Source organism: Marmota marmota, unplaced genomic scaffold, assembly GCF_001458135.2.
Source record: "Marmota marmota marmota unplaced genomic scaffold, marMar, whole genome shotgun sequence".
In the NCBI taxonomy this organism is placed as follows: domain Eukaryota; kingdom Metazoa; phylum Chordata; class Mammalia; order Rodentia; family Sciuridae; genus Marmota; species Marmota marmota.
Genome location: NW_026000021.1, coordinates 133,708 through 157,065, shown reverse-complemented (window position 1 = coordinate 157,065; position 23,358 = coordinate 133,708). Strand labels below are relative to the sequence as shown.

The 23,358-nt window shown below is 43.4% G+C and overlaps 1 protein-coding gene across 3 annotated transcripts in view; it reads left to right on the top strand.

The window, feature by feature from the left end:
* Nucleotides 1–13,209, top strand: part of Ralb (RAS like proto-oncogene B) — a 41,296-nt gene extending 28,087 nt beyond the window's left edge. For all 3 annotated transcript variants that reach the window (XM_015501688.2, XM_015501690.2, XM_015501689.2), the window contains 3 exons: nt 4,404–4,612; nt 9,066–9,243; nt 11,650–13,209. In XM_015501688.2, the coding sequence (XP_015357174.1) occupies nt 4,404–4,612; nt 9,066–9,243; nt 11,650–11,769 (507 nt within the window). In that variant the 3' untranslated portion in view covers nt 11,770–13,209. The remainder of the gene's footprint in view (nt 1–4,403; nt 4,613–9,065; nt 9,244–11,649) is intronic.
* Nucleotides 13,210–23,358: the final 10,149 nt, after the last annotated feature.

Below are 23,358 nucleotides of genomic sequence, written 5' to 3'. Positions count from 1 at the left end.
TATTTTTAGATTTAAAATAATTTGAACTGGCAGCCATTAATTAATAATATAAGGTATTTTTAGGAGTGTTCTTTGAAGGAACCTTAAATTCTGTTGATATTTGCAATTCAGTTTTTAGATTATAAATTTTTCTTACAACTTTGAGTATAATTCACATAGCATGAAAAGCAGTCTGTTAAAGTGTATAATTCACTTCTTTTGTATGTATACGCAGATGTGTAACATTCACCATTGTCTAAGTTTCATCACTCAAGAAAAAAGCCCTGTGTATTAACAGTCACACCCATTACTACTTTCTCCTCTCCTGCCCCTGGCCTCTCACAACCACTTTCTGTTTGTGTGGATTTACCTAAATGGAGTAACACAATATCGCCTTCATGACTTTCTCCTAGCATCATGTTTTGCAAGTTCATCCCTGTGGTAGCATGTAACAGTACTTATTCCTTTTTTTAAAAAAATTGTGATAAGATTCACATAAAACTTCCTCTTTTAGCTGGGCACAGTGGTGCACGCATGTAATCCCAGTGGATGGGGAGGCTGAGACAGGAGGATTGAGGTTCAAAGCCAGCCTCAGCACACCGAGGTGCTAAGCAACTCAGTGAGACCTTGTCTCTAAATAAAATACAAAAAAGGGCTGGGGATGTGGTTCAGTGGTTGAGTGCCCCTGCAATCCCCGGAACCCTCCCCACTACCCCACAGGAAAAAAAAAAAAAACTTCCTCTTTTAAAGTGTAGAATTTAGTGATATCTAGAATATTCACAGAGTTGTACAACCATCACCAGTATCTCATTCCAGAAGATTTTCCTCACCCCACATACATTAGGAGTCATTTCCTATTCCTTATCCCTCCAGACTGGGTACCTACTTACTATGTACTGTCTAATCTACTTTCTATCTCCAAAGAATTGTCTGTTCTGCATAGTTCACATAAACAGGCTCATACAATATGCCGTCTTCTGTGTTGGCCTTTTTTGACTTAGTAGAATTCAACAAGGTTCATCCAAGTTGTAGCATGAATTGACACTTCATTACTTTTTTTTTTTTGGTATTGGGGATTGAACTCAGGGGCACTCAACCACTGAGCCATATCCCCAGCCCTTTTTTGTATTTTATTTAGAGACAGAGTCTCACTAAGTTGCTGAGGCTGGTTTTGAATTTGCAATCCTCCTGCCTCAGCCTCCCAAGTTACTGGGATTACAGGTACCAGTCTACTTCATTACCTTTATGACTGAATAATATTTCATTGTTTGGATAGGCCACATTTTGTTTTTCCAACAATTGAGGGACATTTGGTTGTTACTGCTTTTTGACTCTTATGAGTAAGTTGCTATGGACATGGGTGTTCAAGATGAAAACATCTTAAATTCCTTTGAGTGTATACCTGGGCAAGTAATTGCAGAGGCATGTGATTACTCTATTATAATTGTTTGATGAACTGCCAATCTGTTTTCCATAGTACCTACACCGTTTTCCACTCTTACCAGCAATATTTGAGGGTTCCAGTTTCTCCATATTCTTGACAATTGTTATTGTCCCCCACCCTTCTTTTTTTTTTTTGGTACTGGGGATTGAACGCAGGGGTACTTTACCAATGAGCTATAGCCCCAAACCTTTGTATTTTTTGAGATAGTCTTGCCAAGTTGCTTAGGGTCTCACTGAGTTGTTGAGATTGGCCTGAAACTTGTGATCCTCCTGCCTCAGCCTCCCATGTAGCTTGGATTTCAAGCATGTGCTACCACGCCCAGCTTGTTGTCTATCTGCGTATTACAGCCATCCTGTGGTTTGAAGTGGTATCTAATTGTGGTTTGACTTATGTTTCCCTGATGGTGAGTGATGCTGAGCATCTTTTCATGTGCTTATTGCTCTTTGTTTATCTTCTTTGGAAAATTGTGTATTTAGATTCTTTGCGCTCTCTTCCCCTTTTTTTCGTCCTGAAGATGGAGCCCAGGGCCTCTACCATTGTGTTCTACCATTGAACTACATCATCATATTGCCTGTTTTTTTTTTTTCCAGACTTTTTTTTAATTGTAGGATACCTTTATTTATTCATATGTGGTGCTGAGGATCAAACCCAGTGCCTCACATGTGCCAGGCGAGTGCTCTACCACTGAGCCACAGCCACAACCTCCCCCCTTTTCCTGTTTTTAATTGGGTTGTCTCTCTTTTTATGATTGAATTTCCAGAGTTCTTTATGTATTCTAGAAATAATCCCCTTAATAGACATGTGATTTACAAGTGTCTCTCTTTCTCTGGGTTGTCTCTCACCGTCTTGACGGTGTCCTTTGAAGTCTGAAAAATTTTAATTTCAGTGAAGTCCGGTTTACCTGTCTTTGTTGTTGTTGTTGTCGTTGCTTGTTCGTTTGGTATCATATTGAAGAATACATTGCCAGATACTAGGTCATGAAGATGTACACCTGTGTTTTCTTCTAAGAGTTTATAGTTTTAATTTTTTGATCTATTTTGATTTTGGTATGTGGTATGAAGTAGGGGATCCAGCTGTACCAGCATCATTTAATTTTTAAAAATACATTGTCCTTAACTTAGTTTATTTCTTGATTTTTAGAATCATTAAGATTACTTATTTTATACACACCAATATAAAGAAGATAGCTTTGGAATAATATCATTATTACTAAACAATACAACTACTGAGAGGAAGTTTCATATTTCTTTGACTTTTTTGTCCTTAGTTTTTTTTTAAATATATAGATATTGATGGACCTTTATTTTATTCATCTATTTTTATGAGGTGCTGAGCATTGAACCTAGTGCCTCACACATAGAAGGCAAGCGCTCTACCTCTGAGCCACAGCCCCGGCCCTCCTTAGGTTTTTTTTTTTAATAGGATGCATTTTTTCACGATACTCTTCTAAAGTCTCATAAATTAATTAAGTTCTTTTTCTGGGTGTCTTCACTAGCAAATGAATATTCAGGTAGGCTCATTCGCTTCGGTTTTTCTGTTTAACAGCTTTCAATTCTGTCTGTCCTTTCAAGGTGCCTTTTTGGCAAATGCCTACATACATCAAGTTGCTCTCCCTGTTTCCTTGGAGCTCTGGTGCCTGGCTGCACAGTATCTCATGTGAAATCCTGTCGCTGGGCATTTGGGAAGTTCTTAATCTTCTGCAGTCACACTCAGTGCCACAGTGAATTACTTGGTATATTCTTGTGCAGGCTTTCTGGAGCTTAGATTCCTAGAAGCAGGATAGCTGGGACGGGGTAAGGAATTTTTCTTATTTTATCAGCTGTTGACAAATTTTTCCCCAGGGGAATTGTCCTGTTTTCCATTTCTGCTCGCAATGTACGAGAGTCCTTTCCCCTAGAGTATGTTGTCAGACTTTTGGAATTTTGCCAACTGGTTGGTGAAAAATGAGGTCTCAATGTAGTTTTAATTTTCACTTTTTTAAAAACTAGTGGGGATGAACATCTTTTTATGTGTTTAGCACCGGGTATCTATTTTTTAGTGAATTGTTTATGTCCATTGCCCACTTTCCCCTAATGAACTGTCGATATTCTTCCTCTGTTTCTGGGAACTCTTTATATATTAAAGACATTAGCTCTTGTACTATGGATTCAGATATTTTTTTCCCTGTATGTCATTTGCCTATGTTTATGGTATGTTGCGCTAGCTCTGCTAAAACTTTTTTTTTAACAATTTTTTTCTTTTCTTTTTAAAATTTTTTTAGTTGTAGATGGACACAATACCTTTATTTATTTAATATTTATTTTTATATGGTGCTGAGGATTGAACCCAGTGCCTCACATGTGCTAGGCCAATGTTCTTCCACTGACCCACAACCCCAGCCCAACTTTTTCATGTAGTCTAATTTATCAATTTTTTCTAACATCACTTCTGGATTTTGAGTCTTAGTTAAGAAGGCCTTCTCTACTTCAAGGTAATAAAAGGATTTCACCCATTTTTTTTCTTCTAGTACTTGAGTGGTTTTCTTGTTAACATTTAATCTCTGACCCATTTGGAGCTTTATCGTATTGTAAGCCTCTTGCCAAATTACTTTTCAGGTGAGTTTAAAATTTCTGTTAATTAGAATAAGAACTCCCATTTCTCACATTTTTTAGTGTTCTATCATAATTTTATACTGTACTGACAGTAATAGTGCCGAGTGTTCTGCTTGTGTTTGGTTTTCTCATCTGTAAGATGGGAACATTTGCCCCTGTTGTTTCCAGTCAAAATAAAAAATGGTTGAACGTAGCTAAAAAGAAGTGAGGTTTTATATAATGCGTTATTTTATTTTATGTTGCCTTTTATGTGGTGTGATAATTACAGGCACCCACTGAGTACTTAAGTGATTATAAGCAAAGTACTTAGATATCAAATTTTATTTGGGAGCAGCTTTTCTTCTCCTTAAGGTCTTGCTAATTGCTGATAATGCTGTGTGTCTCCCCAGTTTGTGGAAGACTATGAGCCCACCAAGGCTGACAGTTACAGGAAGAAGGTGGTCCTGGATGGGGAGGAGGTGCAGATCGACATCCTGGACACTGCTGGGCAGGAGGACTACGCAGCCATCCGTGACAACTACTTCCGCAGTGGGGAAGGGTTTCTGCTGGTGTTCTCCATCACCGAACGCGAGGCCTTCACGGCCACGGCCGAGTTCAGGTGGGTTTGAGATGAAACAGCCCTTCCCCTCCCGCGCCTCACACTTAGAAGCAGCCTGGGGCTTGGCCGAGGAGGAGCAGGTCGAGCTTGTTACTAGGGAGCACTCTGCCCAAAGAGTTTTCTAGGACTTTCTGAATCTCCACACACTGGAGGCCACCGTCGTGATCTCGCTAGGTTTTCCTGTTCTAGATTTCTGCAAGTGAAGTATCTGAAGGATCTTGTCTCTGACTGAGGATGAAGCTACTCCATATCCTCAAGAATGTAACTTTGTTCATATAAATCCTGAGACAGTGATAAGAGTTAGCTGTCTTTGATTTTTAAAATAATTTTACTTATAAATGACAATTTTGATCTATTTTGGTGTTTATGAGACATGGGGAGACAATGAATAGTGTGAGTCAGAGTGACCATTTGTTGCCACGTTGAGGGAAGGTCCCGGCTGGCGCCAGACTGTGATTAGACCTGGTCTGAATGAATCTTCCATGCCACTTACCAGCTTTTGATCACGGGCAAATTTACTGAGCATCCAGAAATCATTTCTTTCTCTAAAAATGCAGGTGTTAGTGGAGAAATGAAATGAAACTGTGCATAAGACTGAATTCCATTCTGGTAGGAACTGCAAAATCTGTCATGTCCCTGGCCCCCTCACAGTGCATTCATATGACATGTGGCCTATATGGTGGGATATTTACTGCTGCAACTCATTTTGGAATGTTGCATTTAAAGAAGCCTTAAGTGTGTTTATTATGAAGGAATAAGCTTTTGGGCATCGTTCCTGTGTTCTATGACTTTCTCTTTACATATACCCTCTCCATTTCTTTTATACAATTGCATATTTTCACATACCATACTTGTAAACGTAACTGTGTTAGTGAGCTTTCTGTTGCTGTGACATAGTGCCTGAGGTTTAAAAAAAAAAAAAAGGAAAGAGAAAACATTTATTTTGATGGTTTATTTCATGGTTTCAGAGGTTTCAGTCCATGGTTGCTTGGCTCTGTTGCTTTTGGGCTTCTGTAAGGCAGTACATTGTGGTGGAAATTCATGGCAAAGGGAAGCTGTTTGTCTCATCCCAGCCAGGAAGCAAAGAGAGAGAGAAGGGACTGTGGACCCAGAATGCTCCCAGTGACCTAATTTTTCCCCATGAGGCTCCTCCTCCTAAGATTCCACCACCTCCTGATGGCCCAGGCTGGGGGGACAGCCTTTTAGCATGTGGGCCTTGGGGGACAGCGAAGATGCAAACCATAATAGTATCCAGATGGTATTTGAAGAACCATAACCACAGTCTAACAGGAAAGAAGTAAAGAGATAAGAAAATAAAACCCAAGTAATTCTTTCTTTAACAAGTTCTGATTAGAAAGTAAGATAATCAACCAAAGGTGAAATGAGGCCACTAAACATCAGCCTGAGATTTGAAACAAAGCATCAGTGAGCCGGGGGGGCCTTGAGGGGTAATCTCAGGTGGTCCAATAGAGAGAGTGGAAGGGAATGAGGTAGGACTTCGATTGTACAGAGTCGGATGTCCCAGGGCTCTGACACTGTGTGTTTGTGTGTGTGTGGTAGTAACTGGTTAGAAGACGGGGACTCGTTCTGAGAAGTCTTATTAATTCTTAGACTTGTCAGACATACTTAGAGGTTTCAATATTGGATCACAGCCCATGCATTCATAATTGTGTTTGCCTCTACGTAGGCCTGTTTCCGTGCTCTCTTGAGGATGAAACAGGACAGACGTACACACTGCCTTATTTTCTTCCCTGTGCTGAGCCTTTGATTTCCCATTGCTTCATAGTTCACCAAGAAGGGACGTGCTGACCGGTAGCAGCAGCATCTCCACAGGACAGTTTCCCTTTGTCTTGTTCCCTTTGGGTCACCACATGCAGGGAACATTCATGTGTCCTCACAGAGTTATAGCAAGCCTTGCTTCACTGTGGAGGGGGCTTTGGTGATTATGTGGGAAGAGGGGTTCTTAGAAGAAAAAGGATAGATGAATCCCTGAAACAAAAAAGAAATGGGAAGCAGTTCTCCTGACTTGAGCTCTGGACATTGAGATACACACCTCGGAGCTCTCTGGGTTTCTCCAGCCTTCTGGAAACAGAGGAAGGGAGGTAAATCTTCCGAGCCCTGGTGCTAACTTCAGTCACTGAGGTCTGTTAGCAGTTTTAAACCATAGCATCTCTGTATTCATCTTCTAAATGGAAAGACCCCAGCATAAAATGAAACATTCTTCCCTGAAACTTCTTGGAGAGTATCCTACAGCTGAGAGAGAGAGTGGGTCATAAGATTCCAGAACTTGATGCTCCCATTCCTGGAGCAGTAGGTTGATTAATCAGGTGTTTATGCCCCTGCAGAACCAATAAGCCAGGAGTGTATCAGTTTTTTACTCTTATAGTTTATATCTGTTGCAACTTCTAAGTGTATTATGTTCTTTTTTTATTTTTATTTTTTGTGTGTGGGGGGCAGGTAACCAGGGATTGAACCCAGGGGCGCTCCACCACTGAGCCCATCCCCAGCCCTTTTTATATTTTATTTGGAGACAGGATCTCCCTGAGTTGCTGAGAGCCTCACTAAGTTGCTGAGGCTGGCTTTGCGCTCACAGTCCTCCTGCCTCAGACCCTTGAGCCACTGGGATTACAGGTGTGCGTCACTCCCGGTGCATCAACGTCCTTGACTCCTGTTCAAATGTAGGTTATAACAAAGCGGCTTGGAGGTAATTTTCAACATCAACTTTTCCTTCTTTTCATTTATCTTAAAATATTTGATATCTGGTACTTAAATTGCCTGTTTTCAGGAATATTTTTAGTATTGTGAAATGTTGTGCTGTCATATAAATATCAGTACAGAGCTCCACAAAATTGTTTCAGAGGGGACTCCTTTTGGAATGTGGAAGTAGAAGTGTCTCTACTGGTGCTGGGAGTGTGGCTCTGTGGTAGAGCACTTCCCCCAGCATGCATGAGGCCTTGGGTTCCATCCCCAGCACCCAAAAAGTGTCCTATTGAAACAAAATAGTGGGAGTAGAATATTTAATTTTTTAGAAATACTTGGTTTTGATTACTACTTTTAGGTAGGTGATTAATTTTAGTATAGGTAAAATTGAATGCGCTACATATATTTTTTTTTTAGAGAGGACATTTTGAAATACTTTTCCCTAAGCTTTAGAGTACTTTATTTTTGTTTTTTCACTACAGTGGAAAAATGATGTTCATTGGAATATGACTACTGCCTAATGTAACTATCTCCATTCTGTTGCCTGGAACATTTGCTGTGTCTAAGTGGAAACTGTGGGTGGGGTGAATATACAGTTGGTCCTCCATGTCTGTGGGTTCCACATTCTCAGATCAAAAATGTTAGTTAGGGGGCCGGGGTTGTGGCTCAGCGGTAGAGTACTTGTCTGGCACATGTGAGGCCCTGGATTCGATTCTCAGCACCACATAAAAATAAATAAATAAAATAAAAGTATTATGTCCAACTATACCCAAAAAATAAATGTTAAAAAAAAAATGTTAGTTAGGCCTGTGATGGTTGTTCCTGTCCTGAACATGTGCAGGCTTTTTTTCCTTATTTCTCTTCCCTGAACACTAGAGTCTAATGTTTATTTTGCATAATATTTATGCTGTATTAGGTTTTAAAAGTAATCGGGACAGAATTTAAAGCATATGGGAGGATATGCGTCAGTTATATGCAAATACCGTACCATTTGATATAAGGCATTTGAGCCTCTGTAGAGTTGGGTATCCTCAGAGTGTCCTGGAATGAATGCCCCTTGGGTACTGAGGGACAGCCATGTGCACACACAGATCTAATTGAAACAGAAATTTCACAAGCCAGTACTTATTATTTAAGATTCCCTTGGATGTTTCTGTTCTGCTATCTCCTATAATCTATTGCACTAAGAAAAAAATTTCTGGTTGTTACTCCCTAAATTGATTTCAAGATCCTCTCAGAGGCTGCTGCCTCCCATATGGAAAACACTAGACCTCATAGTTCTTACAGTCACAAGTCACGTACCCTTTCTGCCCCACCATGGGAATTATTATGGATTTTGTGAGATACTTCTTTTAGCTTGCTTTTATCCCACAGATTCACAGACTTTTCTCCCCCCTCCCCTTCCTTCCCCTCCCTTCCCTTTCCTTCCTTTGTGATTACAAGTATTCACTGGGGACCCTGTAGGAATGCACGATCCTGGCCTCCTATCCAGACATCTACTTCTAGGACTATTGGGCCCCTCAACCTGCACTGTTGTAAAGAGTGCCCTGGGGGCTTCTGATGCAGACCAACTGGGAACCAGACTTGGAAACACTCCCTGGCTGGTGGCTGCCCCCCCACCCCAGAGTGCTTCCTTGGCACATGCCCTAAATGGAGCAGTTCTTCTGCCTTAGGACGGCCTCTGTTGGGATGGTTGATGAACTCGGTTCTTACTGTGGTTTTCTTGGATGCTGTACTTTTGTTGTAACAACAGGGAACAGATCCTCCGCGTTAAGGCTGAAGAAGATAAAATCCCATTGCTTGTCGTGGGAAACAAGTCTGACTTGGAGGAACGGAGGCAAGTGCCCATTGAGGAGGCCAGGAGTAAAGCGGAGGAGTGGGGCGTGCAGTACGTGGAGACGTCAGCCAAAACGCGGGCCAACGTGGACAAGGTAGGCCCGTGCCCTGGGTGTTTTCTTGGAAACAGGCTTGGGCCTTGACCAAACAGATACCTCACTTGGTTTTGAGGCAACCATTTATGGAAGCTGGACAAGGACTCTGGTTCTCCAGACGTCCATGTCATGATAGTGAGAGGCACTGGGCAGGTCTGACCCTGTATCCAAAGCAGCCCATGGAGACCTTTCTCCTCGCCATGAGGATTCCTTAGAGGATGCTCATCATGGGCCGTCTCTGGAGGTCTGCTGAGATGATGTGTGGATTGTGAAGACAGCGAGGACAGACTCTGCTTCCCTGTGCTCCCCGCCCAACAGCCTGTGGCCTGGGGAACAGGGCTGGCTGTGTCAGGCTGCCGCTTAGTTAGCCTTGAAAGAAGCATGACGAGTCTTGCCTCTGCTCCTGTGGAGTTGCTGGTTAGGTCTGTTCTTTTCACCTTCTGTCCGCGCACAGAGCCGAGGTTCCTCCTGTAGATGGGTCTCTCAGTAGGATCTGCCCTCAGAATCCAGCTCTAGGTCCCTTTTCTCTCTTACCCCATCCCCAGTGTACTCTCACTTCCGCTTCCTGAGGCTCACAGAAGAGTCGCCATGGCAAGGAGGAATGCTGATTTCTACTGTTAGCTTTTTTTTCTTTTTTCCTTTTAAGTTAAGGTCGTTGCTGCACAGCGAAAATAAGCAAGCATGAAGCTGAGGCTGTCCCTGCTGCTTTGCCCTGTCCCTTGCTCTCCTTCGTGACCCCTATTCCTGTGGCACCTGAGCGCTATGTCTGTTGTGCAGCGAGCAGCAGCCGGCCCCCCACACCCCTCCTTCGGGGGTCCCCAGGGTTTCTCACCTGATGAGGGGGAGATTTTAACCAGGCTTTCCTGGCGCTTGAGGAGATGTCAGAGGGACACTGGAATTTGGATGCCAACTCCGAGGGCCTATATTCGGAGCCCCAGGTGCCATGTGCAACAAGGGTCTGCAGTTGTCGGCTGCAATGAGAGGTGTATTCAGTTGTCGCCTGCTTTTCTTTATATTGTTATCTCAATTCTTACATTGATTCTGATGCTACTCAAAATCTCCCTCAGATGATTTCCTGACTGTGAGGAACATGCAGGAAGTGCACATCTGTGCTTCATTAAAAAAAAAAAAATCAGGATCACTTCACAAAACTGCTGATGTGTGTTTTTTGGTGGGACAGGGAGCAGGGTGGTAGGTGGCTGTCACACTGCTGTCATTTCCCCCTACGGTTGGACTAGCTTGACCTGCCAAACAGGTACCAGCAAACACTTATGACTGGCAGCATTGTAGTCACTGGAAAACACTTTAGATAAGATCAGCAGTGAACGGCTTTGTCATCATTTTAGCTGGATGCGCTCCACGCCCCTCCTCTTGCCTTTTGCTGTTTGGATAAAAAGAAAAACCTGTGACATTGGGAGTTGTTCACTGTTGCTTTTATGGGCCGTGTGTTTCCTGAGAGGCTGTCAAAAACGGGTGCTTAGGTCAGCCTGATCCAGTTTGAGGTTCCCTTTTCTGTGCCTGGGGCTTGAGTAAATGTGCACGTGGAGTCCCACACTCCAGAGAGTGAAGAGGAAGACATGGCCATGAAAATAAGACGGGAGCCTGTTGTGTCATACACCTGTGCAAAAATAAAGCCCACGTTCCCTGTCACACTCAGTCTGTGAGGTCTCTCAGGGGTCTCTGTGAGAGGCATACATTGGCCACTGGCTCTGCTTGGTCCTCTGGCACAATTGCAGAGGACAGAATCCAAACTACTGTGACACATGATCATCCCCAGCCAACTAACATATTAAAGGGTCTAGTGTCTCCAGTTCTTGATGAAGTTCCTCTTAGCTAACGTCACAAGGCCCTGAGCGTTGAGTTGGGGTGTACTTGGGGAAGAATAGGGCAAGACACTGCTGGGGACCAGCTGGGAAACTGTCGCACAGATGCTCTTCCGGCCTGCGTAGGTCCCCACAGGGGTGAAGAGAGACAAGTATACGGCGCAGCGCCATCTTTTCTGGTGGTTGAAATGCTAGAAAGTCTGATTCCCACTGTCGCCCTCAGGTTTATGAACTTCACACATGTAACAGATCTGTTCTCTGCAGGAATGCTTTAACCTTCATTATACTTACTGTAGAAACGAGTTTATCCCTTGAGAGTAGCTTTCAGGTTATGGAAGTGACAGTACGATTCTGTCCTGCGCTTGGCCAGTTGTGTGGCGGAGCAGAGATGTCTGCTTTACGGGATCAGGATACATTTCTGAGGTCAGGTGTCCTTATTTCCTCTAGACCCTTGTTTCTGAATGCATGTGGTTTTGAAGCTGAAGTTTGGGGACCTGGAGGCTGTAGCAGTGAACTAGGTATCCTGCTTAGTTGTTTCATTAAAATCATTAAATGACTTTTCACCCTTTCTCCCCACTCCCAGGTGTTCTTTGACTTAATGAGAGAAATCAGAGCAAAGAAGATGTCAGAAAACAAAGACAAGAATGGCAAGAAAAGCAGCAAGAACAAGAAAAGTTTTAAAGAAAGATGCTGCCTGCTGTGAAGGCCGGATGGTGGGGGAGACCCCTGCCGCCAGAGACACAGGGCTGGGGCGCACGGGAGGCTGTAGCTGGCTTCCGGTGTGCTTCCTGCTCTCCCAACCTTATTCACCTGTACTTCTTTAAATGGGGACAAATAGTCATGAATTGGTGGCTGGAAGAAGAAACAATCCCTTCTCCATGCAAAGGAGTGGCTGCCTCGCCAGGACTGTGGAGTTCTGTCCTTCCCGAGTCCTGCCCCTCCCTCCAGGGCTGAGCTAGGGTAGAGCTCTAGGTAGGAAACAGTCAAGTGTTCATTAAAAAGAAAGAGTATTGTCACAGCATCTTATCCCCCACCCAGGTTTTTAACATTACCCTCTTTTGTTTTGAAATAAAATGTTTTATTTTACTAGGCTTCGGAAGGAGGGTGCTGAGGTAGACCCCCCAACCCTTATCACTGTAACAATAGTACTCAGAAAATCCATTGGGCTCTCATGAAACTGAAATTCTAAGGTTTTTAAAGACAAGTTTCTAGGAGATATCCTGCAGATCTGAAGCATAGTTACAAAAGTGAACTTGAATTGGGCTGGAGAGGTCAACATCATGTTTACAAATCCTCCTCACATATGAAAAATAAAAGTAGCAGGTTGTTTTCTTCATGTTTAAATTCTGGCCATTTATAGTCTACATTGTCTATTTTTCTCCTGCTCTGTCCCGATTGTTGTGTGGGAACTTTTCTCTTTTTTTGTAGTCTAGGTGAAGACTCAAGAGCAGTACTTTATGATGACACGCCTTTCTGATGGGATTTCTTGGACGTCTTCTCCATTTGCAGGCCCCTGTTCTGCACTATAATCACGTCCTCGTCGTCTTGATCACCTTCACTCTGCCTGCAAAGGTCGAGCAAGGCTTCTCTCTCTCTCTTGTCAGTGTCACAAAAATTCTTCTGGAAAATGTGATGAGTTAAAATCGTATTCTAAAATCATGAAGCCAGAGCCTTCGCTACCTCTCAGAGAATTGCTCTGTGATTCTAACTTGAGTTAGAACAACTGGGGAGAGAAGAGAAGCCACAGCCTGGTCACCTCTGAGAAGTGACTGCTGTTTCTAATGTAATTCTTGTCTGAAATAGTCAGGTAGGCAGTTAGAAAAAAAATTTTATTGATGAGCTGTTGTTAATCTTTCTTACTGTTTCAGTATTCTAAATTCAGCAATCAGAAGAATTCTCACCAGGAGAGGAGGACTGTGGTTAAAGCCTGGTATTTTGTGGGTTTCCCCCCATTTTTGAGAAGTGAACATTTCATGTTTTGGTTGCCAAAAGTGAATTGGAGTGGGGAGAGAGCGGGAGCCTTTGAAATTTATATTATTACAGAGATTCGGGAAATTATGATCTGACCCCTGCAAATCGGTCTTGTATCACCTCCCAAAGAATCGTGGGCCTTTTTTGAATTAAAAAAAAAAAAGCAAACAAACTTTTTCAAGATTTTGGTCTTTTGATTTTATTGTCCTATCATACATGTGAAATGTAAGTAGTAAGGGAATTGATGGTAAGTTTTTCATTATTGTTCTTATCAGATGATCTGTAATAACAGACAAGCTTTATTTCAATCAGTCCTTTGAATTAGGAAAAACAATTATAAACAGTGATTTTAATTTCATCCTTTCCTTTGGGAGAAATCACTGCTCTTCTTAAAATTTAAAAAGTGAGAGGTAATTATATTCTCAAATTTCTGAAACCTTTATATTTTCATCCTTGTTTGCCAACCTATTTGTCAAGAATAGGTACATTTAGAATATGTATAGATGAAGTAATGATAGTGTAAATTTTAAAAGAAGGCATGAATTATTTCATGCTAGAGAAATCATATTTGGTATGCTAGTATATTTCTACAATTATATTCAATTGGATAGCGGTCAGAAATGGATGTTCCTAACAAAATAATTTATTATACACATGAGATTCTGTGCCATAGGAAAATAAAGAAGCAATGGCGTATATAAATTTGAAACAGTTACTGAATGATTAGATACTATACCCTTAGCTTAGCAGTAAAGTGTTCATTCTAGAAATACTCAAGCATCTCCCGAGGGTCAGGCTGGGATGTGGTGATAAACAAGACAGGCCAAACTTCCAGGAGCTTGTTTGAGTGAGGAAACAAATTGAAAATCTTAGCAAAAAGGCTCTTAAAACTGGGTAATGTGATAGAGCTGTCTCCAGGAGGTAGAGCTTAGATGTGGTGTTTGACAGGTTTCCCCAAGGGAGTGACACTTAAGGTGGGACCTCATGACCTGAAGGAGAAGCCATGTTAGTGGGGTGAACAGGAGCTTTCTAGACTTGGGGACAGCTATCCAAAGGCCCTGAGGTGTTCAGGAGCAACCAAAAGACCAGTGTATGGCTGGAGTGTATTGAGGGAGGAGTAGAATGATAGAAAAATACAGTTAACTGTTCATGATCCCATAAAGTAACTTGGGGAAAATACCTGTAAGTGTCCTATTTGATCAAATCTAAGGACATTAATAACTGCAGGACAACATCATAATTTATATACCACTAAAAACCCCGATGCCAATTAATGAAACCATCCTGATTTTACCCTCATAAAAGTGCAGAAGGAAATGTGTATTTTATATAAGGTGAGTAATGGCATATAGATTTAAATCAAATGGCAGTAAATGAAATATAAAATTCATCTCCATTGTCCTGGAAGCTACATTTTATTAAAGCACCTTAAAAAACTTTCAGTCCTTTAGCAAGTCTGAGAGTGCATTACTTGTGGTCTTTATTTCACTTCCTAGTTTGGCTTGGAGTAGGATTCTGGGTTCATAGAAGCTTCACAGTGCATAAAAATTGATATTGCAAAATATTATATATTAATATTAGAATAAACTTCATTTTGATATTTTTAAAAATTTAATCAACTTGTGCTTCAACATTCTAACCGTTTCTGCCCCCAGATCATTCACTGTGCACTCCTGCATTTCTGAATAATATCCTTGTGCCACTATTCGTTGATTTTCAATCTCTGACATTTCCAGTGAGGACTGGACTCAGGAGATGAGGATTCAGCTTCCTGCATTTCTGTAACCTACTCCATCCCGCTGTCAACGGTAATATCACTGTTTTAATTCCTTTCTCAGTGGCTGCCATATCTTTTTAAACTATATATTTAAACTTCTGTTTATTATCCTTTTTTAGGGGGGTACCAGGGATTGAACCCAGGGACACTTGACCACTGAGCCACATCCCCAGCCCTATTTTGTATTTTATTTAGAGACAGGGTCTCACTGAGTTGCTTAGGGCCTCACTTTTGCTGAGGCTGTGATCCTCCTTTCTCAGCCTCCTGAGCCTCTGGGATTATAGGCATGTGCCACTGCACCCAGCTCTGAATCTCTGTTGAATTATCAATCAGCTCTCAGCGTATGTTTCCCTCCCAGCTATGGAAGGTGAGCAGTTAACGCTCCTAACTTCGCCCTTGACCTTCTTGGCAGCTCCTCCTTCTCTTACACCTTTGCTTTTCCATTATCAAGGTGACTGACACGTGTATTCCATCCAAAATCCAGACTTTCGTGCTTCATTCTACAAGTTGAATACCAGTCCACAGTGATTTGATTATTCTGACTCAGATAAATAGGGCCATTGCCGAGGCAAGCCTATGTGGCAGTTGCATTTCCTTTACAGTTCAGGGCCACCACTCTAAGGACAGTGTTCCTAGTGTCCAGTGAAGGGGACTCTTTCATCGATTGCTGGAATCATGCCATAATTTGGCTTGCTTCATCTCTGGACTGTTTCATATGCATTATGCCCCTGCCCCGACCCTCCACCTTGCCTGAAGTTTGAGTGATTTTCTTTTTGAGTGACTACATACTCTTTCATGCCTAATGCCAGTTTCTTTTGGTTCCTTTCCATTACTTGGAATCTGCTTCCATGCTCATTTTTCTTAGAGCTTGTTGATTGACCAATTGATGTAATTTGTTTACTGATTGTTTTCTAGGTACTGAGAGTTGCTTTTATTGAACACTTGGGTTAATTCCACACTTTCCTGGCCCTCCCATTTCTTTTATTGGTTTTCACCCTCATTTTTCTGGAATACATTCTCAGAAAGAATGTGCTGGAGATAAACTTTCACAGTCCCCTAGCACCTCTGAGAGTGTGATTACTTTGGGCCTTTATTTGATTGCTAGTTTGGCTTAGAATAGAATTCTGGATTCAAACTCATTTACCCTCCAAACTTGAAACGCTTAGCTCCAGCGTCTTCAAACATCCGTTGCTGCCAGTCAGTCTGGTACCATCCCAACCGTTGTCTCCTTGTGTAGGTGCTCTGCCTTTCCCCTCTGTCTCAGCTTTCCACCCCCATGACAAAACAGCTGAACTAACTTAGGAGGAGGAAGGGTTTGTTCTGGGTCTTTTGCATGTGTCATTCTGTGGTTGGTTGGTTCTTGTGCTTTGGGGCCTATGGCAAAGCAGCATGCCATGCAGAAGTGTGGGTACAGGAAGCTACCTCATGGTAGCTGGAAGGCCGAGAGAAAGGAAGAGGCCAGTCAATATCTCCTTCTAAGTCCCACCCCCATTGACCTAACTTCCTCCCCTGAGTCTCCACCCCTTAAAGGATCCATCACCTCCCAGTAGTGCCACAACTAAGCCTTTAGCATATGAGCCTAGTGTGCGGAGGGCACTCATTGAGACCAAAACACCCTGTCTGTCCACAGTCACTGAGACCCTCCTTGTCCATAGTGTCTGAAAGGACATGGTGGTGGAGCTTAGCGTGGGCCTTGGTGATCCATCCTGCTCAGAGATGGCTCCTATCTCTTTGGCTCTAGAAAGTGTATTTTTAACATTGAGTTGTGGGGAGGCTAACATTGGAGCTCAGTCTTCTGTTTTGTTCTGATTTCATTGTCACAAATACTAGTATTTCCTCCTTTGCCAGATCAATGTGGACTCAAAGTTAAGAGGGAATCCATTGATTTGGAGTTCTGTTTTCAGAACTCTAGTTATCAGATTTTGGAGCTCCTAGGGTCAAATGTGCCTCATCGTGTCCTGTATTTTGCATCTTTATTTTCTTTCCCGTTCATCTTCCCTCCCTGTCTCTTCCATCGCCTGGGATTTGCCAAGCGCTAGTCTAGGTTCCCAAGATACAGCAGTAAACAAAGCAGATAAACCCTTGGCCCTCCTGAGCCTGCACTAGGGGCCTCTGCTTCATCTTCTCATCTGGACATTCATGTGGGTGAACAAAAGCTTTCTTTGCCTATAACTGTTCCTCTTTCCCATAGCCACTGTTCCTGGCCTCGTGGATTCACTGTCTTGACTTTCTAAGGACGTGAGAGCTTTTGGAAGCCGTATTCTCATAGTTGCCTTTGTTTGTTTTTTATTCAGATTTTTCTCTTTGTTCATTTTTGAAACTTTTGATCCCTGGTTGTCAGCCATATTCTTAGGAGGGAAGAGGAAGTCGTCTAAGAGCTCCATGGAGCTGAGTGGGGCCTGTGGGAGGGCAGGCTGCACTTGGAGGGGAATGCCTGGAGACCCAGTCATGGTGCTGGGGACCCCTGATGCCTACTCCCTGGGCACCTACTGCCAGGCTCTCTCCAGACACTTTATCTATAAAGCCAAAAGCTCTGGTGGCAGACACAGTTGCCTGCAGGGTGGGGCAGACTGTTTCCTAGACAGACCCCTCATTATCTCTGGGTCAGCTCTGGCCACAGCCTTGCTTTTCCACCTGCCAATTTAGCTAGACTGGCCCTGTTAGGCAGCTCAGTTTGTCTGCACAGCCCCTCCTATTGTATCTACCAGCTCTTCCAGATTTTAGCATCGTTCATCAAACTCGCCCACTAGCTGGTGGCCCTCTCCCATGCTTTTGGCCCTTTAGACTTTTCCTTGATGGTTACTCCAGCACAGGTTTTAGGGGAGGCTAACATTGGAGCTCAGTCTTCTGTTTTGTTCTGATTTCATTGTCACAAATACCAGTATTTCCTCCTTTGCCAGATCAATGTGGACTCAAAGTTAAGAGGGAATCCATTGATTTGGCCCCATGCAGGGTCATTTTGAAGCTGGGGCACATGGCAATCCCTGGTGTGCAGGAATGTGTGCCTCACCATTTGAGGTCAGATCTGGGTCTGGCTAGTTGTTTTCTGATGTCCTCTTTTCTTTTGGTCCCAGGGATTAAACCCAGGGGTGCTTAACCACGGAGCCACATTCCCAGCCCTTTTTATTTGTTTGTTTGTTTATTTGTTTGAGATGGGCTCTCACTAAATTGCTTAGGGCCTTGGTAAGTTGCTGAGGCTGCCTTTGAACTTGAGATCCTCCTGCCTTAACCTCCCAAGGCTACTAAGATTATAGGTGTGTCTGATGTCATCTTTCAAAAGAAGGAATCCTAGGTTCTCCCTAAGCCTGAGTTAATTTCATTCATACTTTTTTCTTTCCCTGTTAGGTGATGGGTTTATTATTTGCTGTGTGAAGTAATAATTCCTTTTTTGAAATGTGGTTAATTGGGGATGTTTTCTTCTTGTCATATGGTTAAGGAATCTAAGTCAACTTACCTGTGCTATTAGTGATTTTATAGATATTTTGTCATCAGGCCAGGAATGTCCTGCTTTCTAGTTGTCATCTTTGCTTCTTAGTAATGCTCACTGGTAGAGCCTGTGCCTAGCATGCAAGATGCCTTGGGTTCGTCCCCAGCACCAATTATAAAATAAAACATGTATTGCTAACATAGACTTCCTTATTTCACGAATTGCTGCTACAGGGGTTTCACTTTGAGGACTTTTGGAAAGTGTGTCATAAAAATTTTAAAACTGATTTGGGTCCTTGGGACTATGGCTTCCCTATTTGAGTACATGTAGATGAAGAAAGTTACTTGCTCCAGTGCCCCCTCTGTATCTTTGTCCCATTTAGATGCTAGTGCGTGTCCTGACATGTGGCACCCAGCCACCACCAGGCCACATATTTTCAGTTATGCTCACAGTACTATAAGAAGCATTGCCAGAATGACTCACTGCCACATGTGTCATTATTAAGTTAGAAAAGGGGCCATTGGTCGTGTCTGAAGAACTCAGTAATATGGTGGATTAGTCTCCCACCCAGGTTGGTGGAGACTGCCCAGCCCTGTGGGCAGAGATGAATTCCCCAACCAACCGAGGGTGACATGGCTTCTGCAGCACATCCCCTGAGCGAAAGATCAGGCTTCTTGTGTGACATTGAAGAAGGACCAAGGATCTGAATGATCTTCAAGTTCCAAAATCCTTTGGAAAGTTAAGCTCTCAACTTAATATTTTAAAACAAGCTTACTTATTCTACTACTTAAATACATGCCAGGGCAAGTGTTCAAAGGAATCAAAGGGATAAATGGGTTAACTTCAGAAGGCCTACGTCACCAATTCATTCTTGTGTGTTTTCAGTAGTTAGAGCTGGAAACACTTTCTCAAAATCTGATTTTCTCGGTGAAAACAAATGTATGATATCATCATTTTAAATTCATGGTAAAAATATGTAAATATAGGCTGTGACTTACATTCATCAATCACACATTGGCTTGAGTAAGAATGCTAAGACAAGATGTCGTGTTGGCCCACGAAGCGTCACTTCTGTACAAATGGAAATGTAGCTCCAGGCCAGGGTTTCTTGGGCTTGCTGAGAGGGTTACAGGTGTGGCAGGGATTGGCGGCCAGGTAAGCATGGGAAGTGCTGGGTCCTGGATCCTGGCTGTGGAGACTCTCAGTGAGTGTCAACTCACCTGTGTGACAGTTGTCTTGACATCATCTCTCAAGATAATGGTGAAACATTAAGCTAGCACTTTCCCAAATGCAATTGGCCATCTTAGGCTATGCTAATCACTTTCTTTGTTCTGGAAAAATTGCTTTTGATGTGTATTTAGAATTTTTTTTTTCCTTGCAGAGACACAAGGGATGGGAATGGGAATAGGATAGGCATGGGAAAATATGATGTTTTTTTTTTTTCCTTTTTGTCTTTCATGGTTAAATCACACTACTTATCTTAGGCATGGGGGAGTGGGCTTCCTGTTCCAGAAACACAAAATGGTACCCATTGCAGTCTGCTCCCATTTCTGCCAGGCTGTTTGGGGCAAAGTCCCAAGTAACTTTCTCCTGCCAGATCAGAGGGCCTTTTTCAGTCTTTAGAGCATTTGCAAATGTTTCCGTGCCTCCCTGTCTCCTGCTCTCCTCTCCTCTCTGCTTCCTTGACTTCATCCTCTTGACTTCATCTAGCTCCTGGCTTCACTCGGTGCTCTCACCCTCAGTAGATTCAGGTTAATTGAGGTACAATGGCAGGGTAAAGTAGCTCCATAAAGCCCGATCTGGGGGCTGGGGCTGTGGCTCAGTGGTATAGCGCTTGCCTAGCATGTGTGAGGCACTGGGTTCAATCCTCAGCACCGCATATAAAGCAATAAAATAAAGGTCCATCGACAGCTGAAAACTATTTTTTTAAAAAAGCCCAATCTGGTGCTCTCTTCGTCCCCCAGTACCCCGTAGCTGCAGGGCGCATGCAGACCAAGCAGCCTTCCTACCAGGCCTCCTGACTGTGCTGAGGGCTCAGCACAGTTCCTCCCAGGCCCTCACAGCTCCTGGCTGCATCCCAGCACCCTCTCAGTCCCTATTGTCATGTGAGCAGCAGTGAGTCCTATGAGTAGAGGCCAGGTACTTAATAATTTGATCAATTTCATTATTCCATGTTTGTTACCTCCTCTTCTCCCTCCCTCTGATCCGATGATCTCTTCTTCCTCTACTTGACCATCTCCCTTCAATTTTCATGAGATCCTTTTTTTTTTTTCTCACTAGTTCTTTCTCATAATGAGGGAAAACATTATAACCCTTGACCTTCTATGTTTGGCTTATTTTACTTAACATAATGGTCTCTAGTTCCATTCATTTTCCTGTAAAGGACACAATTTCATTTTTCTTTGTGGCTGAGTAAAAAACCCATTGTGTATAGGTACCACATTCTCTTTATCCACGTGTTGTAGTCAGTTTTTTCCCCTGCTGTGACTAAAGGACCCGACCAGCACAAGTATAGAGGAAGAAGAGTTTATTTGAGGGTTCGTGGTTTTAGAGGTCTTTGTCCATTCCTCAGGGATCATGGTGGGAGAGTGTGGCAGAGGGAAGCAGCTCACAGCTTGGTGATCAGGAAGCAGAGAGAGGGACTCCACTCTCCAGATACAAATATATACCCAAAGTCATACCCCAACCCCCACCTCGTCCAGCCACACCCCACCACTTCAGTGACCACTCAGATAATCCCTAGGAGATGATTAAATCACTGATTGGGTCGACTCTTCCAATCCAATCATTTCTCCTCAGAACCTTCTTGCATTGTCTCACACATGAGTTTTGGGGGACACTACACATCTAAACCATAACACCACAAATCCATTGGATGGTCCCATAGTTTGGCTGTTGTGAATCGTGCTGCTGTAAACATGAGTGTATACATGGATCACTGTAATAAGATGATTTTAATTCTTCAGGATAAATACCGAGGAGTGGCATAGCTGGGTCACATGGTGGTTCCATGCCTAGTCTTTTGAGGAGCCTCCATACTGATCTCCAGAGCCAAAGTACTAATTTACAGTCCCGCCAACGGTGTAAAAGTGTTCCCCCACCCCATCCTCTCCAGCACTTGTTATTCCTGTATTCATGATGCCTGTCATTCTAACTGCTGTGAGAAGAAACCGCACTGTATAAACATGGATTTTTTTCAGCTTTTACTTTTAATCCTACTTTTCTCCTTTATTTTTCCTGACCCCTCACACTTTTGGGACACCCAGTCCTTGCTGACCTGGAGGTGGCTGTGGTCTTCCTGCTCAGGTCTCCCCTGTCTCGCAGCTGGTATGAAACACCTCTCAGATTGTACCCCTGCCGGTGTCTACAGAGTGAGTACAAATTATTTTGCCAGCATTCAGAGCCAGTGATGCTGCTGCCTCAAATAAACATTTTCCTGAGTTACAATCGTGGTGCACTAATGCTGTCAAAATGCAGCTTCTGACAGGCCCCTGCATCTCCCCTGCCCAGTGACTTCCCCATACCTCTAGGGATTCAGGAGCACCCGCCAGAGCTTCAGGGACCTTTCCCCACCTCAACATCAGCCCTCACCTCCACCTGTGCCCTTGCCAGCCTGAGCCCGTCTTCCTCCTGGGCAGCCCCCGAGCATGGTGTAGGCAGATTGCTCCAGCTCTGGGGTCACCCACTCCTCTGAATTCTGGCTCTGCCCCAGGTGAGCTTTGGAGCCAGGGCACGTCTGTAAAGTGGAGGTGAGAAAGAAGGACGCTAGGCAAGCCCTTCCATTCCCCTGGCTGTCTTTCCTCATGCAGTTCATCTGTCTGCGGTCCCTGCCTCCCCAGCTTCTGACATGCACAGCAGCCGGAATCCCTGGTGGCTGACCAGCAGGCTAACCCTGTCTGAGCCTGTTCAGGCACCTCTGCCCTGATGCCTCCTCCTCTCAGAATCAGGTCCTTTCTCTCTCCAGCTCCTCCTTGACTCCTGCCTTTACTGTCTGCTCTAATTCTCCTCTGACCATCCTCTCCGGCAGGGTGAGGCCATCCTCCGCGTCTTTGTGGAGTCTGACTTAGCTCCTTCCACAGAACGGCCTGCCAGCCATTTGCCTTTGGAAGGGGACACTGAGACTACAGCCTCTTTCACAGGAAAATGATGACAGCTATGATGGAGAGAGCCATGCACCCCATGCCCCCCACCCCGACTGTTGGGTTGACATGTTCTTTGACGATCTTTCTGTTTTAAGGGCTGGAAAATCTTTATCTTTCGAAGACCACTCAACTGTAACTGGGAGCTTTAAAAAGTGGACTCTCTCGCCAAGTGCTCTCTTGAAATGAGTGTGAAATGTACGAGTCTAACAATAAGAAGAAACCGGCAGTGTCTGTACATACAAGGGGTGCAAGAAAGATCTGCTGAGTGTGTGAAGCTCACTTGTGTAAACCAGAAACTGGGTTATTCCTGGGCACGGCTTGCTTTCTTGCTTTCCAGATACATTGCTGCGTAGACTCTCCTAGGTCGCTGTGCCCTGCAGCTCTGCGATTGCAGTTGAAGGCTCAGAGCTCTGGCCCTAAGGTTTTACACATGGCAGGTTTGTCCATCATTTGAACTTGAACTGTGCTAGTGTAGACAAGCTCAGTCCAGTGCCACCAAGTGGATTAGTTACCTGAAAGTGAGCGCTCCTGTGAGGAAAACGTTTCAAGATATTTCAGAGGCCCGAGTTTATGAGCACCCAGCCTCACAAATGTAGACGGGAGTCTGGCTTGTGTTTGATGTCACCCTGAAGGTGGTTGTGAGCTTTAGTTTTGCACAAAATCAGGGGAAAGTCTTCTGGTGGGATTTCTGGTTAGCAAAAGAAACAAAACTTTTTTCCTACTCTATCTGTTCATCAGAGAAACAATTGCCACTCTCTTTCCTCCAAAGAAAGCAAAGACCTACTCAGAAGATCAGTATAATGCTACTGATGACTGAATTTACAATGTTACAACAGCTGTTGGAGAAAAAGGCATCATGGGATGAGCAAACACGTCTGTTAGAGAAGGTCCACGCCTCTCTGTCCACACAGAGCCTCTGGATGGCTTTTATAGAACAAGAGCCCTGTCATTCATATATATATATATATATATATA